The 20,605-nt window shown below is 36.1% G+C and overlaps 1 protein-coding gene across 5 annotated transcripts in view; it reads left to right on the forward strand.

The window, feature by feature from the left end:
• The window catches only part of LOC120542166 (protocadherin-1-like), a 367,416-nt gene that overhangs the window by 13,601 nt on the left and 333,210 nt on the right, over positions 1–20,605 (forward strand). For all 5 annotated transcript variants that reach the window (XM_039774408.1, XM_039774407.1, XM_039774404.1 and 2 more), the window contains exons 2-3: positions 2,916–3,741; positions 11,808–13,997. In XM_039774408.1, the coding sequence (XP_039630342.1) occupies positions 2,916–3,741; positions 11,808–13,997 (3,016 nt within the window). The remainder of the gene's footprint in view (positions 1–2,915; positions 3,742–11,807; positions 13,998–20,605) is intronic.

Below are 20,605 nucleotides of genomic sequence, written 5' to 3' on the forward strand. Positions count from 1 at the left end.
CTGAAGCCTGAAACCATTGGCTTTGACCAAAATGGTAATATTTATTAGACTTGATATACAAGAAAAAATTACACGTTTTTTAAATTTATTTTTAATTGCTAGGGAAAATGTATTTTAACAGCAATACCAATCATCCATCTTTTACACTGTACTGTAAAGTAGATGCCAACAAATAATAAATAGAATAAATATAAAGCTATGTATATGACACTACCAACAGTTTTTACAGGATGACTTTGACTAACAACTAATTTCAGAGTTTTTAGACCCCAAGAAAATGTCTTTACCAAGGTGGTTGTTTTTTTTTTTTTTAGAAGCTTGATATTTTAATCCACTTCGTTCAGCTTTCTTTCTTTTTTGTAGAGATACAAATATACATTGGTGTTTTAAATTCTGTACTAACCTTTCAAAAATGCAAAATACCTTGGCAGATTGGTCTGAATCTGGAACCAGGTACTGTCTCTGAAGTTTGCACAGTCTCCTCCTAGCCTTAGAGGTATTATATGACATATAATCATACATGTGTTAGTAGTTGGCTATAGTTAAGCGTTTGCGTTGAATAACAGGTGTGCTAGTATACAAAATCATTCAGTGGGATCCGTTTTAGCAGTAACTAAGACCCATGGTCATGCTTTGTTTCACAGCATTAGCTTTATATTAGTCCTGGCCCCTGGCCAGATTTTCGAGTTGCCTTGACCTAAAATTTAGGGACCTGTGGTCTAAGCTATTGTGTTAACAATGATAAAAAAACCCTCAATTTATGATGGTTGCTTTCGATTTAAAACTCTTTCAGATGGTTAGAAGGATAAAATTATCGATTCTTGTACGTCAGTAATTTTACAATTTGCCCACATTAAGTTTACAACATCCTTGGCCTAACATTTCAGAGAAAAACATGCATGATGCCACTGTTCAAAACTCTAAAGTTAAATCTGTGGCAAACTACAACCCATGAGTGTACAAAATATAAAGCATAAACTAATGCATTTATTGCAAAATTTATCACACCAGACTGCAGACCTCTAAATATACTTGAAGGTACAGTGCTGGGAGATGACATTCAGCGAGTTCTGACAATACTTACACTTTACCTTCACAATTGTGCCACGTGTCAAAAATTTATATGAAAGCTGCAAGTCCTTGCGGTCTGAGTAGCTCAGAAGTTATACAGCAGTCAAATTCACAGGGGACTACTAGATATTACTGAACTCCCTCGATTAACCATATGACTAACTGAGATTAGTCTAGTGACTTTTTGTGATTCATAGTGCATAAAAAATTAATTACACTCAGACTGATTGGTCGGTGATCTAAACTGTCCAATTTTTCACTAAAAACACTTGATCAGTGACAATAAATTGGCCAGTCACACAAAACGATTTTTTTCAGCATCTGCTTTTCTAAGCTTTTTGGGAATTTAGTGGTAATGCTCCTTTACGTGAGGTATTATGGTAGTTGAGTTAGTACATGTATTATTTTGCAGCAAATTTCTTGTATAGAGAGAGTAGTAAGGCAGACTTTACCAGAGAGAGAGAAGATTGGAATATTAGCCTTTACATTTAAAAAATTGGAGTAATAAACAGAAAATGGAATTAGAGGAGTTGTTCTGTGCAATTAGATAAACGACCAGAAAAGCCACCTTAATGATATTAGACCTTTTTATTTTTGTCCTTTAATTAAAACAAACACTGCTTGTCTCAGTTTGTATGATGAGTGAGCTTGTGTTAAGTACAGGAGTGCACATTTTCAACTAGAAAAAGAGAAGATAAAGAAAAATTCAAAACTATTGCTTAGCAAACAATTTTGATTATGAACTTGTTAACCATGTTATCTTTTTATCTTCCTGATAAACTTCTTATGAACATTTGATAAATTTGCAGCTTTTTTTTTTTTTTAATAGTTCGTAATTTATTTGTGTTTGTCATGCAGTATACATTTTGGGAAGAAACAAGTTCTGCATACTTAATTGGTAATCGATATTTACAGTATAATTACAATACAAATTGTATAAATATACATTTTTAACAACAAATATTAAAATAATTAAAACTTACAAAGGGCATGTATATATACATTTAAGCAGTGTTTAACTGCCAATATTTAATTAGTTAAATCAATTTGTGAGAATTGTACATTTTTTGTTAGACAAATGGTGTAAACTACTTTTTTTTTTATTAAGCTTTGTTTCAGATAAGTACATTACAGAAGAAATTAAACATAATGACAGCTTGTAATTTTGAGAGGCATTTTATTTTCTTTTATGACATTTGTACTATTTTTATTTTAGTATTTTTAGGGACTGTACAATAAGTATACAGAATTTAATTTTTTTAATAAAAAAATTAACAGTTAACACCCGTGGTCTAGAGTTTAATTATAAAAATGCCACAGTCAATATTTTAATATTAAAATATATATACTGTACTGTATATATATTTTAGCATAAAAAATGCATTTGAATTACTAGTTTCACACAACGGTCACCTTTTATGCAGAGTAATAGTACATCATATACATACAGTAGTCTGCAGAATTAATATTAGCGTTTTAGTATTAATTGCAAAGATAGAAAAAGCTGCATTATTTCTATAAAAAAAAAAGTATTTTGTTATATATTTTTATTGTTCTTGAGAGTGGGTTTTAATTTTTAGCTGTACCTTCATTTGCTAGCCATGCAGCGCATATTAATCAATAAGTGCTTGTTTACAAACTTCAGTATAATTAAAGGGTGCTGCTTTAATCACCAGGTAATTATTTTAGCATTACTTAGCAGCAGTTCTTAATGAATTGTATTCATATATTTTTTTTAACTATTTATTAATGTTTTTGTGAATTATTTTTAAATGTCCATTTTGCTTTATTACTTTTTATCTAGTATTTTTCATGTTTACTCATTTTGTTTTTACTTCTTACAGACTGCCAGTGGTTTGTCGACTTTTAAAAATGGGGTTGTCATCTAAATCTATGTTATTGTTGACCATCCTACTGGTATCCTGTGCCAGAACTTTGGGTAGGATCCTCTACAAAGTTCCAGAAGAACAACCACCTAATACACTGATAGGGAGCCTTGCATCAGACCAAGGTCTTCCAGATTCTGGACACCTTTACAAGCTTGAAGTGGGTGCGCCCTACCTCCGAGTGGATGGGAAAACAGGAGACATTTTTACCACAGAGACACCGATTGACCGGGAAACACTGAAGGAGTGTCAAAACATTTTCAAGGGAGATCCTTGCATTCTTGAGTTTGAGGTATCCATAACAGACCTTAACCAAAATCAGAGTCCACGACTGATTGAAGGCAAGATTGAAGTATTAGACATTAATGACAATACACCACAGTTTCCTTCCCCAATTTTAACTCTCTCCATTCCTGAAAATACACACTTAGGGGCCCTGTTTTCAATCTCTATGGCAACTGATAAGGATTCTGGGCGTAATGGGGTAGCCAACTATGAGCTGACCCCTGGTACTGAAGGACAGGGACTCTTTGGACTACAAGTGGCAGAGGAACAAGAGGAGAAGCAACCACAGTTAATTGTAATGGGAAACCTGGATAGAGAGGTTAAGGATTCCTATGACCTGAACATCAAGGTGGAAGATGGTGGAAATCCCCCACGATACAGCAGTGCCCTCTTAAGGATCAGCATTCTTGATGCCAATGATAACACTCCGAAATTTGAAAAGTCTCAATATGAGGCTGAGTTGTCTGAAAATAGTGCTGTGGGACACTCTGTACTCCAGGTAAATTTTGCTGATCTAATTTAGGTCAATTTGCAAGATTCTTAACCGAGTCACCATCATTTTATAAAATATTGGTGAACCTAAATGTAACTGTAAAGTAATCATGTGATAATTTGTGTGCATTTCCAAGTCAATCAATATAAACTCAATCATAAGTTGACTCCAAGTCTCTTGACTTGGTATTAGTACTGTCACTATTGATTATATTGATAATTAATTGAAGAGTAAATTGGTTTGATTTTTGAGGTAATCACATTTTTAAAAACTATGCACTAAAAGCTAATACAAACAAATGCAGCATTGCCTTGTTGTCACTTGAGACTAATTTAAAAAGGTGTATGGTTTTTAAATTTTTATTTTTGTTATTTACATGCTGTTAGAGTTTCTCATTAAAACATCATATTTTTGGTTACCTGCAGCCTTCCTTTGTCTTCACAGCTTGCTGAAATGGCAGCTGCATAGCAGATTCTGACTAGGTGGGAAGGAGAGATGGAATTTCTGCTGGTTAATGGACAGGCTTTTACCCAATAAAAAATGGAGAATTTTAGCTTTCAGATCAATGAAAATACAGTATACTTGTTTATGATATATTGTGATGTGGGCCAGCTTTTCTTTTCATTGATTCAACTGTCTGCTTTCACATCAAAGTGATGGTTGTCATTTTCAAATCAAATATCACAAATCCAACCTCCTCCTAATGACTTTTCGAAACAGCCCAGATAAATGCACAATGCAAATAAAGAGAATTCTCTGTAACCAGCAGTGTGAGGAGCCTGTAGGCATATTAACTTGTTTGCCAAAAGACCTTTTAAATTTTACAGTATTACTAAGGAGACTGGACCAGGTTTAATGCTAGAAGTTGTGCAGTTTAAAGGTCATTCCACTTACAGACCCACCTGAAAGGACAATGATGGCAAAATAATTTTATGCTTAGCTTTTGTACTTAACCTTTCAGCATACACATCTGCAATTGGGCTCTGTTGGGAGTCCCAACAAAGGTGGATTTAGCAGTTAGCTGAGGTGAACTTGGTGCCCTGGTTGTTGTCTTTTCCAGATGCTGTTAGACAGTGTAGAAGGTTACAGAGTAGCAATTAGGGCTGCAACTAATGATTATTTTTGTAGTCGACTGACTGTTCAATTTTTTTTCCTATTAATGACAATTATTTCATGCCCGACTATTTTGATGCCTGTGACTTGTGGTTGCTCATCCTGTTCTGAATATCACCCTGATGTTTCTCCATTAACACAATTAAAATTAATAATAATCAAATTAAAATAACCAGTGAAACATATGAATATGAAAATAATCAGATGTTTTATATTAGTGTGACCATCACAATAAAAAAGAAATACATTAAACAATACAAACTAAAGTGCACATAGTCTTTAAACAAAAAAAGTGCATTTAACTTAACCAAAAATAGCCACTGGTGTGTCTTAAAGTCCAAAAGTTTAAATAAAGCTTCAATACAAATAAAATAAAACAATAATGTACAGCTTATAAAAGATTCAGTTCTTATATTCCTGATTGCAGTGCAGGAACGTGAGCATTTCTACATGCTCTGGTGTGAGGCTGGCTCTCTTCTTTCAGACAATGTGCACAGCTGCTGTGAAAAGACGCTCAGAGGAAGTAGAGGTAGCAGGAATACACAAGAATGATTTTGCAGACAGAAAAAATGTTTTAATCATCACATTCTAAAGGAAAAGTGTTGTAGTTTATCACATCCTGTACTATATTAATGCCAAAATAAAAAAATAACAGACTAAAATATGTAACAAGCTAATTACTGATATACTTCAAAACACAAGTTACCTAACGTTAGTTAGAGATGGTTTACTATTCATATGAACTCAAATATTATACGAAAAAAGAAGAAAAAAAAACTAGGATGGCTCAGCTACACCTATTCACTCGTTTACTATAGCTCCAAACACGTTAGCAAACATAACTGAAGTTATATTGATTTAACCCTTAAACCACCGCAACCGGCTAGAGTCGGTTTCCAGTGCAATTTGGAAGCACGTCGAAGCCGAGTATATGTGGTGACGTACATTCATTGAATGCTGAAACCGGCTGTAGTCACGTCTCAGTGCAATTTGCCATCACGCAGGGAGCGAGTATATTCAGCGAAGTACATTCATTGAACCCCACAACTGGCTATATTTGCTTCACAAAGCAATTTGGTAGCATGCCGGAGCTGATCAGTCAGTGCCGTACATTTGTTAAGCAGCCAGCTCATGAGCACTGCCAGCCCTGGCAGCACTGCAGCATCACTGTCTCTGGGATTCAGCCACTGCACTAGGCGAGCCTGTAATCATCAGCCTTTACCTCTGTGTGTTTGCGTGCATCCAGTTCAAGCGCAGTTGGCTCTGTGATTTACTGAATCTTGAACATATAGTAATAGATTGTTGCAGTATTTTTTTTTAGTTTTTACAGTTCATTTGCAGTGTGTAAAATGATCAGTGTTGCAGTAATTGTCATGCTCTTTGCATGAAAAAAAATACGTGTTCCATTCAAATTTCACATTTTCTTTGTGAATTGTGATGTTTACTTAAAAAGTGCAGCTAAAAAGTATTTGGCATCCAGGGGTGCATTAACCTCCAAGTAAAGTATATGTCGATTTAAGGGTTAACTATCATTGTCGAAACCTTGATATACACATTATAGTACAAACATCAATGTTAACATGTGACACTAACTTTACTCGCTAAAACGTACCTTTCAAGAGACAGTGGCATCACAGCTCCAGGATGCTTGTGTTTCAGATGCTCATGCATCGCGGTGGTGCTGCCATGAAAAGAAAGCTACGCTTTGCATAATCTGCATTCAGCTTTTTTTTCCTGTTTCGGTGAAGTACTCCCACACTTCAGAAAGTTTGTCTCAATTTTTTTTCCATCTCCTTCCCCCTCCTCAATCCAACTCGCCATTGCAACCATGTTTATTTTCCTCTACATTCTTCTTCTCCTCAGACGTTCTTCTTCGTTGGTAGGACTGTGTGCAGTCTTGACAAACAATAATAAACTATGCTGCCCCCAGACGTTCATGTAGTGCATTGCAGTTACAAAAACCAATGTGGTTCTTTGTGACTGGAGCCTCTATTGAAGGTTCTGTTTATGACGTGTCGGCAATAAAAAATCCGCATCGACAATTTTTTGTAGTCGGTCGTCGATTACGTCAACTAATCATTGCAGCCCTAGTAGCAATTCAGAACCCCAAGGGTTAAGCAGGTCAGCAATTGTGGTGCTCCAACCTGTCCGGTGACTGAATTGACTCCTATGTTGCCTGGTGGTGGTCATGAGTGAGGATTGGAAGAAGAGTTTAGAATAGGTACAGTAGTGTTAGCTCAGCTGTTTGGAAATGGTTTTATTTCATCCAGGATAACAGTGCAAACAGTACAACATCTAAAGGTAAAACATTTTACTGCAACTGAAGAGGCTATCTAGGCAAATGCAGTGCCTGCAGTATGTCCTGTCACCTTTCCCAAAACAAGTCCCTGTTAAGAAAAGTTCCATAAAATGTTTGCTGTTCCATTGCATAGCATACGAGTAGACAAGTAACACCTGAAAGGAGATAACAGCTGCAGTGACCACCGTATTGTGAATATATAGCTATACTAATCTGTCTTCACACCTAAAGCAACAGATCCATGTATCGTAAGCCCTCCTTCAATCATTTCACTCAGTATCTGTGCTGTAGTGAAACATTACTAGTGGTAATAAAAACAGCAGTGTGCATACACTTGCTCAAAAAATTAATGGAACACTTAAATCATACATTGGATTTCAACGAACAAAATATTAAAGTGGAAAATCTTTACTGTATCATACTGTGTAGGTCATTAAGAACAAAATAATTTAACAATGGTCAATGGAAACCAAAATAACCAACCCACTGAGGGCTGGATTCAACATCACACTGAGAATCTAAAGTCAAAAATTTAAATTGTAGGCTGATCCAACCTGCGTGAATTTTATCACGACAACTGATAATATGACTCTGTAGTATGTATGGCCTTTATGTGCCTGAATGCACTCCTTACAACATCTGGGCATGCTCCTGATGAGATGGTGGATGGTGTCCTGGGGATTCTGCTCCCAGACCTGAGTCATTGCACCAGTGAGCTTGGCGGCGTCGCACATGCCCATAAAAAACATCCCAGAGGTTTCAATTGGATTCGGGTCTGGGGAATATGGGGACTAGTCAGTCGCATCAATGTCTTCATCATCCAGGGACTGCCTAAACACTCTGGCCACATGAGCCCAGACATTGTTCTGCACCAGCAGGAACACATGGCGCACTGCACTAGTTCTGACAAAGGCTCTGAGGGTATCATCCTGGTACCTAATAGCAGTTAGGGTACCTTAATCTAGCACATGGAGCACACCTCCAAGGTATGCCTCCCCAGACCATCACTGACCTACCGCCAAATCAGTTATGCTGTATGATATTGCAGGCTGCACAGCGTTCACCACTGTGTCTCCAGACACTTTCATATCTGTCACATGTACTTATTGTGTGCCTGCTTCATCTGTGAAGAGAATAGGGCACCAATGGCGGAGCTGGAAATTGTGTGTTCTCTGGCAAATCCCAATTAAGCTGCACAGTGATTGGCTGTGAGCAGAGGTCCCACTAGAGTACGTCAGTCCCTCATGCTATCCTCATGTAGTCTGTTTCTGGCAGTTTGGTCAGAAACATGCATACCAGTAGCTGGCTGGAGGGCATTTCATAGGGCATTTCACAGAGGAGCAGATACCTGACCTGCTTCTGGGTTAATGCCCTTCTACGGCCCTATCCAGATTTCCTTGTGTAACTGCCTGTCTCCTGGTATCTGCTTCGTGCTGTTAAGACTATTCAGGGAGACATGGCAAACATTTTTTGTGATGGCATGCATTCATGTACCATCCTGGAGGACCTGGACTACCTGTGCAACCTGAGTCAGCTGCAGGTACCGCCTTATGCTTCCTCAATAGTTACAAGAACACTAGCAGAATGCTTCCTAACTAGACCGGTTTGATATCCCTGAAAGTTAATTGACTTGGTTTTAGAATGTAATGATTGTTTCCTGAATTTTTTGATCAGTATATTTTATGGTGTACACTGCATTGTTGGCTTTTTATTTTTATTTGAAGATTGCATTTTTTTTGTTATGCATGTTCAACAGACAGATACTTGCAAAACAGGCAAGGTGTTGAACGTAATACATCCAATAAAGCTCATTAAGTTAAGAGGAGATACAAAGCAAAAACAGTTGCAAGGAATACTTGCTCTTTGAGGCACAATTATTTGTGAAATTGTTCCATTTTGAAAAAAATAACCATGTTTTCTTAGCTAATGTTTTGTGTAATTGTGAGAAAATATACCAGCTTTTAGCCTGTTTATGGAAAAATATATATGCATGTCTATCTGAAGCTGATCTTCAATGGAGTTTTGAGATTATTTTGAGACGTATTGAATATTCAATCTGCGGTGGGCTGGCTCCCTGCCCAGGGTATGTTTCCTGCCTTGCGCCCTGTGTTGGCTGGGATTGGCTCCAGCAGACCCCCGTGACCCTGTAGTTAGGATATAGCGGGTTGGATAATGGATGGATGGATGAATATCTAATTTTGGGTCAGATTTAAGCACATATCACTAACTCCTATTGTGAGTGTTAGTGATGAGTGAATGCCACTGAGTTTGGTGAATCCACAGATCTACTTGGGAAGTTCGTCAAACTTTGGGAAATGCATTGGAGAAAGGAGGAACTGAGCTAGTTTTGAGTGGATTATAATCGTGCAGTTTTTTGTTTTTTTTTTAAACATCAAATACATTGTACAAGTTTAAGTTTTCCCTGATGGCTAGGGAAATGTGTGCCTCCCTTACTTAATTCTATTAATATTAACTATCAGAACAGTAAAATTTCTAGGAGACATGTAGCATGCATTTAGTAAGGCTTGTCTCCTATGGATTTAATAGCAGGTACTAACGGAAAAGTACAGGTCACCTCGTTCTGACCTTTTTGTTCATTCATTATGGCTGCTGCCAATTAAGAGTGGCACTAAAGCATGTGGGTTCTTCACTTGTTTACATTAAGTGCACAACACTCTGGGTAATATTATGGCTCATGTATTACATACAGACCGCAGATGCCCATACAAAAACATATTACCTTTAAGACATGAATATATCGACACATTTCCAGTTTCCTTCTGCGTGGGTTTTTTTGTATTTAAATGTATTTGCTAGTTTTCTGGCAATTTTGGCCAACTCCTAGGATCAGCATTATATACTGTACATGGGGTGGAGGGGATTATCTCTTCCAACATTGGCTGCTACAGCTTTGTGAAGTCGCAGTGGCCTTGCAAAGCACTATGAAGCACTGGGAGAAATCATTTGTCTAAACTGAACACATGGTGAATTTCCAGTAAAATATTTGACAAATAAGGCACCGATGAACACAGCCGATCAACGCTAGTAAATTTTCATAATGTTTGTTCAAACCATTACACAACCAGGAAAAAAAAAATCTTTTTGTGTGCCTGTAGCAGATTGAATAGTTTGATTGTTTGTTTGCAAAAAGGGACACGTTTGAGAACTTCCGAGAGGCTGTATTTTTTGCCATTCTATTTTGTAACTGTGACTGTGTCATCCACAGAAATGCCAGACAGTTCCTCTTACCTGCGATTTTATTCCCCTGAATGGGTGTTTGTTATCTGAACATTTCCCATGTCTGTAAAGATTAATGTGTCTTTTTAACTGTAAAAATAACAAGTTAAAGCAATCCTGTTTAAACTAAAATGCAAGTAAACGGCATTTTAATACTCTCCTGTTTTTAACACCAATATACAGTACATGTGGCAGTTATTTCACCTTCTACATCCTGACCAAGCGTTTTTAGAAGCCAAACAAGATTTAAAAAAGTGTCTGTCCCCTTATCATTAATGTTGTCCTGTCTGTATTTGTTTAATTCATAAATTAGACCTACCACTAGCAAGAATTTGGCCATCTGAGCTACAAACAAAGTCGCAGCTAATCCCACTGCCATTTGGGCTAAAAATTGTTTTTGCACTTACTAATGTTTGTTTTTAATTTTTGACTTTTTAATTATTTATTGAAAAATGTGAAGTCTCCAAATTAAGAAAGAACTAACAGTGCTATGGAAAAGTCCATAGCTAAATGATAAGTCTGATTCTGTGACTGAGAGGTATGAGCTATGAGAAAAGATTGAGCTGATCTTTTTACAGTATAAACAGAGATTACGAGGTGACAAAACTGAAGTGTTTAAAATTGAGAAGGGAATTAGTAAAGTGGATATCAGCTGCTACTTTAAATTCTTCAAAAAGAAAATAGGAAGAGGAATGGAAACTTGTTAAAGGCAAATTTAAAACCTGTTATGTTTTTCCTCACACAAAAAACCACAGATGCGTGAAATAAATCACCCAAGTAGTCTGGTAGAGTGTAGGACATTAGGTACCTTCAATTCTCCACTCAATATTATTTTCGAAAATCTAGGTTAATAGGATTGGTGAGCTTATTGGACTGAATGGCCTGTTCTCATCATAACTGTTCTAATGTACTAATGAGCATTGTCTGTGATCATGAGATTCCATTATGCTGAAAATAGCTTATGACATAAAATGTATGGACAAAAAAGCAATGTAGAATAAAGCACATAATTGTGTAATTGAAATCTCAAAGGCAACCGTGATCAGTTTAATAGGGTGGATGTTGGGTTTTTCAAGTCATTTATGTCCTTTAGTAAACTGTCTTTTTAGTTTGCCCAGATGTCTTTCATTTCCGAAGTGTTTTCTCTTTTTTATTAGGCTCTGTGAAGACTTAAATATGAATAGATTTTTTTCCTATAAAGATTTTAGCAAAGATTGTCATGAGTATCTTACTTTTGATTTTTTTTTTCTTCTAAATTGAATTCATGTTTCAGTATTTTTAATGAAAATTTTAGATCATAAAATCGAAGATGTAATTTATAGTTTTATTTTTTTGTGCTTAAGTAAACACAAGTAAATAGAAATAAAAAGTTCATGTTTGCCTTTATATGAAATATGACAACATATTCCTTTTCTTTTTATAGGTGAGAGCTAATGATTCTGATATGGGTCCAAATAGTGAGATTGAATATACATTTCACCAGCCCTCGGATGTTGTTCAGCGATTACTGAGACTTGATCATTCTACTGGTGTGATCTCCGTGAAAGGACTAGTTGATCGGGAAGAAATCACTCTTCTTCGATTTTATGTTACTGCAAGAGATAAAGGCCCTACGCCACGAAGTTCTAAAGTTTTAGTAACAATCACTGTTAAGGACTATAATGATAATGCACCCACTATTGAGATACGTGGAATTGGTCTGGTAACTCATCAAGGAGGCATTGCAAACATTTCCGAAGACACGCCTATTGGTACACCAGTAGCTTTGGTTCAGGTTTCGGATCGTGATGAAGGAGAAAATGCAGTAGTCACTTGTGTAGTGGCTGGAGATGTACCTTTCCAGTTAAAACCTGCCAGCGAATCTCCAAATGACAAGAAAAAGAAGTATTTTCTACAGACAACAACACCACTTGATTATGAAATGGTCAAAGACTACCGAATAGAAATAGTTGCTGTAGATTCAGGAAACCCTGCTCTGTCCAGCACTAACTCTTTAAAAGTCCAAGTTGTAGATGTTAATGACAATGCTCCAGTTTTTTCTCCTAATCTATTTGAAGTTGACTTTCATGAAAACAACCAACCTGGAGACAGAGTTTTAGATGTAGTAGCTACTGACGCAGATAGTGGGACAAATGCTGAACTAGTGTATTCAGTCATCTTGGATCCTGCAACCAAAGGTCTTTTTGATATCAACCAAAACACTGGAGAAGTCCGAGTAAGAAGTGAGTTAGACAGAGAACATCGAGAGCGCTATGAATTTCTTGTAGCAGCTGCTGACAAAGGGTCTCCTAGCCTAAGAGGCACTGCTACTGTTGTGGTGAAAGTTTTGGACCGCAATGACAATGATCCAAAGTTTATGCTCAGTGGTTACAGCTTCTCTGTTTTGGAAAACATGCCTTCTTTAAGCCCGGTTGGCATGGTAACTGTTATAGATGCAGACAAGGGAGAAAATGCACGAGTGAGGCTTTCGGTGGAACCAGATAATGGCAAGTTTGTTATCCAAAATGGAACAGGCACAATCCTTTCTAGCATTTCCTTTGACCGTGAAAAAGAGAGCACATATACTTTTCGACTCAAAGCAGTTGATGGAGGTGATCCTCCGAGGTCTTCATATGTTGGAGTTACTATAAATGTTCTGGATGAAAATGACAATGCTCCATACATTACACATCCTTCAAACTCCTCCTACACACTTCTTAAACCTGTCTCTAGCCCAGACACCCGTGTGGAAAAAGTGGAGGCTGAAGACCTAGACACTGGTCCCAATAAAGAGCTAATTTATAGTATTACAGGTGGAAATCCACATGAACTTTTTCGTATCTCTTCATCTGATGGGGAGATCACTTTAGCTAAAGAAATTCTCCGGAAACACATTGGACTCCATCGACTGGTGGTAAAAGTTAGTGACAAAGGAAAACCACCAAGATATGCTACAGCTTTGGTTCACATATATATTAATGAAACCATTAATAATATCACCCAGGTAGAAGCACTTGTGGGACATAGTTTATATACTCCATTAGACACAGACATTGCTGGGGATCCTGATTATATTCGTTCCACCCAGAGGAGCAACATTCTTTATGGGAGCCTTGCAGGTATTGCTGGAGTAATTGTTGTTATTGTGGTTGTGATGGTCATTCGTTATTACCTGCTGAAGGAAGCAAAGAGTGGTTACCAGGCAGGGAAGAAGGAAACAAAAGACTTGTATGCTCCAAAGCAAGGACCTAAAAGTAACAAAGGTAAAAAGGGTAAAAAAGGGAAAGCTCCCAAACCAGCAAAATCCTTAGAGGAAGATGAAGAAGCTAGTCTTCAGAAAAGCTTGAAGTTTAACCTCATTAATGATACAGTTAATGACAGCCCCAGAATTCACTTACCTTTGAACTATCAACCTGGCAGTCCTGATTTGGGTCGGCATTATCGCTCTAATTCTCCCTTGCCCTCTATACAACTTCAACCCCAGTCTCCTTCTGCCTCTAAGAAGCACCAGGTTGTGCAAGACCTCCCAGCAGCCAACACATTTGTTGGGACAGGTGATAACAACTCAACAGGGTCTGACCAATATTCGGATTACAGCTACAAGGCTAATCCACCAAAATACAGCAACAAACAGGTAGGAGATCTCTTCCTAAACACAGCAGGGTTGGACAGAAACATTGCGTGGACTGATGAGGTGTGGTAGAGATGGACGTTTTTGTTCCGGAAGGCTTTGTTTTTATTTTGTACTTGAGACTTCCTTTATTCCCATCCCTCCCTACCCTTTATAGTCGTGAAGGAAAAAAAAAAAAGATTATTATTAGCAATTATTTTTGATTCACCAAAGATGCCTGTTTATCCTTTCTCTATAATACTTTTTCTAAAGTGATTCCCCCTGTCCCCCACTGGTGATTATATACCATATTTTATTTATGTGTACTTTACAAACCAAATAATTAGCTTATTTCTATTCAGTATTGGAAGTATGCTCTTCATTGAAAAGAAGTGGATAATTCTTTCTTGTTTTTCTTTTGAGAAATAATTGTTATCCTGGTGTTCACAATAAGGAAGGCGGAATGGAAAGTGATGTAGCGGTGTTGTAAGTTTATATTTGATGTAAGCACGTTTTCTGATTGATTGGTTTGATTTTGAGGACTAGTATAATACTTGCAGCATTTTCCTGGCTATTTGTTGTTCTTGAATTAAACATGTGAATAGTTTTTGTTTTACTTATTAATAAGAAAAAATATGCAGCTTTCTCAGGTTGAAGTTTAGAATGGCACACAATAACGAGCACTAACATATAATGAGAATTACACTGTAGTATTCCAAAATCCTTTCCTTTGAAAATTTACTATTTCATTAACTACTTCCATTTAAATCTCCCCTAAACATTTAATGATCATAAGGTTAAATGTATGGAGTGAGTAAATAATTTCAAACTTTTATCTCAGGTGCCTTTTCTTATCTAAGTGTATGGAAATTTTATATTAAAATTGCCAACTCGTGATTTTTATTTATAATATAAAAAGTGCTCTCAGGGCATTAGATTTGAGTATGTTTTTTTTTTTTTTTGTGTTTTTTTTTTGCTTTTCTGTGAATTATTTTGCTGTAATTGTTTAATAAAACATATCACCTTTATTTTTATGAAATGATTTGTGATTGCTTAGAATTAAGTGCCTTATTTAACAGTAACCTAAGCATGCTGAAAGGAATTTTCCAAAATAAAATTTACTGTGAGCTGCAATATAACTTAAGCCCAAAAAATGAACATCGTTAGAATTTAAAGGTATAAACCATACTTAAATTGTGTGTTAAAGGAATATTTATATTGCGTAAATAAATGATATTTTATCACTTATGTAAATATACTACCTATTACAGTTTGCTTCTCTTTTCATTTTTTTGCATTTTGAAGTGAGGATTTTGAAAACAGTTATGTTAGAGTACTTTTTAAAAATTTTGCTTTCTACCTTTTGAGTCTGCTTGCAAATTCTGCCTATTCAAAGATGCCAAGACAGATGAATATCTGTACTGTATTTGTTGAAGACGTGTAATTGCTTTGACAGTTAGACCAAGATAACATCCTGTATTTTATTTCGTCGTTTATTTTCTTTTGTTTTTATTTATTTATTTTTTTATAATGTGAGTTGGCTTAATTGTTTTTTTTTTTTTTTGCCCATTTAATGTCGTAAGAAAATATTGTAACTTGTAAATTGTATACTTTTTTTTTTAACAAAGTTTATTTCAATAAAATATTTTTACATTTTGAATTTTATTGTTGTTGATGTCGGACATTCTGAATAATCTTGAAAAAATAGATAATATAGTGCTGTCTGCCTGTTGTATATATGCAGCAGTGTGTTACAGGACAGTAAAATAATCAAGTGAATATTCTGTTAATATTTGCTTTATTCTTGTCAGGTTTTTCCCCATTAAACCCATTTTGTTTTGGTTTTCCCATCAGGCACATGGCTTTATATGGTTTTATTCTACTGGCTCTTCTCAAACACTGCACATTCATTGTTATAATGTATAAAGTGAATTTGAATTAATTTCAAAAACATTTTTAAAATGGTGGGCATTATTTTGTTTTGACTTCATCTTAATTGTATACAAGATATAAAACAACATAGTTAACAATCTGCTACCTTTTTATAAAGTGTTATGTATATTTTATTACAGTGCTACACCATTGACAATGTTGAATGATGTTTTCTGCACATTTTGACTTTGGATTTGAGATACTACATTGATATAAGCTTTTTAAAACTTTATTCACTGGGGGTATGCTTACTTTTGGCTCCAGCAAACCCCCGTGACCCTGTAGTTAGGATCTAGCAGGTTTGTCCTGCAGTAGGGGATAGTTTTAGCACTAACTCCCTTAGTTCACAAATTAAAAGTTCTTAGTTCAAAACTTAACAAATAACAAAAAAAAAATGATCATCTGCCAGAAATAGACATCCTCGGAATTTAATAAAGGTATAATAAAGGCATAAAGTCTAATCAGGGCTTTTTGGTAGATGCCAGTTTGCACTCACTTTAAAAGCTGAATGCTTCAGCTTTGGATTGACATCCGAATTTACGAAAGGATTTTTTTTTCTCCGACCAAACTTCTAATTGCTCTTGCCAAATTTTGTGAATTTCTGGGCTGTGATCTTGCTGCCATTGGCATTGGCTTTAAATTTGTGAACTTTGAACTACTCGGCTCTAAGCTTTTAAATTCACCCTCATCTAATCAGCTCTTCGATTTAATGAGGTTGAGTTGCCCACAAAATTTTATTAGAATCACCCTAAATTCTTGAGTTAAAGCATCCACAATGTTTTTACCAAGGATTGCACATCTTGCCAAAAATGCTCAAATTATTTTTTGGATATCAAATTTTTATTTATTTTTTTCAATCTGAACTTAATTTTTGCAAGAAAAGAGTACTTCCTTCATATGTGAAATATGGACATAGTGTGAAAAATGCTTTGACATATGTAAGAATAAGTCCTGTAAAAGCAAAGTCTGAAAATCTGAAGTTTGCAGATTATTAATTCTTAAACATTTTTGTAATGTAGGAAAATGCTTTATGGTTCAAAGAGACAGGAGTAGAGCTTTTTTGACCAAAGTTCAAAGAGATAGGTGTAGTGAAACGTCATATAACCCTAAACTACAGTAATGTGTGGTGGTGGCCACCGAGTACTTCACCTCATTTGTCTCCCTCTTGAAACTGTCCCTGACTCTCTATCAGCTTCTTGGACATTGCTATGGGTTAAGAAAGCCTACAAGTAGCCACGGGACCAAATCAGCATTAAGTGAAAAAATTGCATCTGCGCATAACCTAGAGTGATGGCAACAGTCAGGACACCTACCGGAATTTGTAGCTAAAACAAAATATATCTGTTTGCACCCTCATTACTAAGTGTTGTAATCCGATGGCACTTGAGCACATTGAAATAGGTACGTTATTAACTTTCTGGTGATGGGTCACGCAGACTACCATTTTAGAGTTTGTCAGAAACTAATTGTAACCACATCTAACTTGAGGTGAAATGCAAAAGCATTTTCTATCCAGTTACTTCTGTGAATATAGCAGAACAGGAAACAAAATCATGTAGGACATTTGTCAGCAATTGAAAGGTGGCCAGTCCTGACACTTGTCAAAATGAGTGGAGAGGCAATAGTGGATGTGTGTGAAGTTGACCTCCAACCTCCTTCATGAGACTTTTACATCCGGCTAAAACACTGGCATTCTCTGTGCAGTGTGGTATGTCATCACTTCTTTTTGGGTCATTAGGAGCAGCCAGTTTTCTTTTTAAATATGGATTTGTAGCACACTGCATGGCAGCTACATAGATAAAAGTGAGTGGACACTGGAGACCCATTTTAATGCCAGGTGGAAATGTTGTCGTTCTCTTCTTCTTTCAGCTGCTTCCATTAGGGGTCGCCACAGTGGATGATCTTTTTCCATTTCTTTCTGTCCTCTGCATCTTGCTGTGTTACACCCATTCCCTGCATGTCCTCTCTCACCAATCAGGCTAAACTCTATAGAGGTACAATCTCTATATGTAATAAATATTACAGTGTGTCTGATAGCCATTGTGGGACATATAAAGCGTGTTAAGGGCCAGATCTGGTCCACGGGGCTTTGTGTTTCAAACCTGTGGTCTAACAAATAATTTTCAACTTTCAAAATCCTCTTCTGCAGCTCTCGCTACCCATGTGTGAATTGATGTCTTTGTTCTGTAGACAAATAGACAGCAATCATGAAAAACGTCATGCATTCAGTTTTTTTGCAAAATAGGATGAAGAATGTCAGAGATAAATACTAATGGAATTTCAATTATTTCAGTCATGGACTCCAGAAGGATTTCTGCAGGACTCCATGTTATGGAAGACTGTGCCAGCAGCTATGTTCATTATCACTATGAAGATGAGTAAAAATATTCAGAGTTAATTTAAAATTGCTACAAGTTACTCAGAACTACCTCTTCATGTTATGGAGTCAAACATCCGCATTACTTCTTACTCAATCAAAAAAATCATCCTCACTCGTTCTGTTTCTGCCACATCCTTGGCAAAAGCGACTTGGCATACGTTTTAAAACTCTAAAACTGTTGCACTTCATCATAGTTTAGCACTATTAAATCATTTTCCTTTTTAATTTCTTCCATATGTTTTTATAGTGTGTGCACATGATGCTCCACAGAAGTGCATAATAATACTGAGTCTTGATTGGCATTGTAAACTTTCAAAGAAGCAAGAAACCTTGGCTTTTTTAAAAATGTACGGATGTGCTTTACAAAGTACAATTAGTTTAGATTTATTAACTTAAGTACAAAGTATAGTAAAACTCTTATTTACAGTGTTTCACCAATATCCACACAACTGACACTTTCTGGTGATGTGAATCTAGCTACGTATATAAGCTATGTAAAACAGAACAGCACAGAATGTAATAGTTGAAAAGTAGTCCCCACCTCAACATGCTGGTTTCGTGGTCATGATTTTAGTTGTTTAAAACCATATATAAAGTCACCAGGAATGACATTACAATGTTTTTCACTTCAAGTAATTATCACACAGCCTGCACCAAGTGAACAAAGCAAACCACGGAGGAAGAGTACATGCTGGAGGGTGGTGAGCTGACTGACGCAGAAGACCATCAATGGAGGAAAAGCAAAGTAAATAGTGTTTTTTTTTTTTTTTTAAAAAAGTTTGTACCATGTCACCAAAAGTACCATAGCAGAACTTGACTGTACCTGAGATGCCATTAAAGAAAAAAAAATTATATAGTTGACTGTGTGTGATTCAGTGTATGTGCAGGCATTGCATATAAACATATATGGTTTAAATGTGCAGCTTCTCGTAGCACTGGCACACATTTTGATTCATGTACAGTTTCAATGGTTTAACAACAGATTAATACTCTAAAAATCTCATAACATACTGAGAGCTTGGCCACTGTATCGGACACTTGGCACACTTTCGTGCGGAGCATGAATGAATATAACCGTTGAGGAAACAGAAGTGGATAGATAAAAGGAGTTAAGTATGCAGCCCGAAATGATAGCAATTGGTGATGCACCAGTGGAAAAAAATATCAAAAGCCACTGAAAGAGTAAGGAGAGTATCAAGAATTTATTTTAAAATGTGTTGCTTCCATTTTCCTTTTGTTGTCAGTAACATGCTTTGAAGGTGTGGAAGTAATGTTTTCTTAAAAGGTTTTCTGCTTCAAATTGGACATATTTGGTAAGTTTTATATATATATGCATCACTTTAGAACACAATTTCCTCAATTAATGAATTACCTCAATTATGAAGTAGTAACTTTCAATTGGGAAAATATAAAACTTAAACTTTTACTTTAATTGAATTTTCTCATAACATCTATTACATTTTCTGAAACATCTGAATCAACTTTTATAGAATTTAGTGCAGCCTCTTTACAAGATATATGTAAGTGATTTCTTTATCAAGTAACAAGGTACTGAAGAAGAGTGGGAACATGGTGCACTTTTTAAACTAATGAGCAATTGGATAGTGCTACTAATTAGAGAGGGAGAGAGGTTATAAAAATGTACACATGTTACAGAGGGGTCAAGGCAAAAATGTTAGAGAGCAACCCGTTATTTTTAAATAAAAAAAATAAAATTCTGAATTAACATAAGCAGCCCTAATTTGGGGCGTTCACAAGAAACGTAATGATTTACTTCATTAGGCAGAAGTACACAATAAACAAGAATAGTTGTCATATATTTGAAATATTAAAATGCATGCTTTACTTAAAATCATTAAAGTCTAAATCGGCGGTCCCCAACTCCTGTCCTGGAGGGCACCAGTGGCTGCAGGGTTTCATTCTAACCCTTTTCTTAATTAGTGCACTATTTTTGCTGCTAATGAACTTCTTTTGAATTAATTTAATTTGACTTATAAGATTTGTTCCTCTGAATTTCTTCATCGTTTCTCTGAGTTGCTTCATTTCTTTCCTTAAACAGCACGCAAACAGAAATGGAATGTGAAGTGAGTGAGTCAACAGAAGACCAGCAAAGTCAGGGCCTCAAACTACAACCAATTTCACTCCAACCAGTTGCTGAATCAGGCACTGAGTCTTGTCGTTAATTAAACCCGTTCTTTAATTTCATGGCATGTTGCTGCTCTCATTGTGCAATAGCATACAATTCTGAAAATGTTTTGGGGACCTGATTAGATCAGCATTCCTGATTCCTTCACCTTTCTTTATTTTCAGATATTATATG

This window comes from Polypterus senegalus, chromosome 13, assembly GCF_016835505.1.
Source record: "Polypterus senegalus isolate Bchr_013 chromosome 13, ASM1683550v1, whole genome shotgun sequence".
Lineage (NCBI taxonomy): Eukaryota > Metazoa > Chordata > Cladistia > Polypteriformes > Polypteridae > Polypterus > Polypterus senegalus.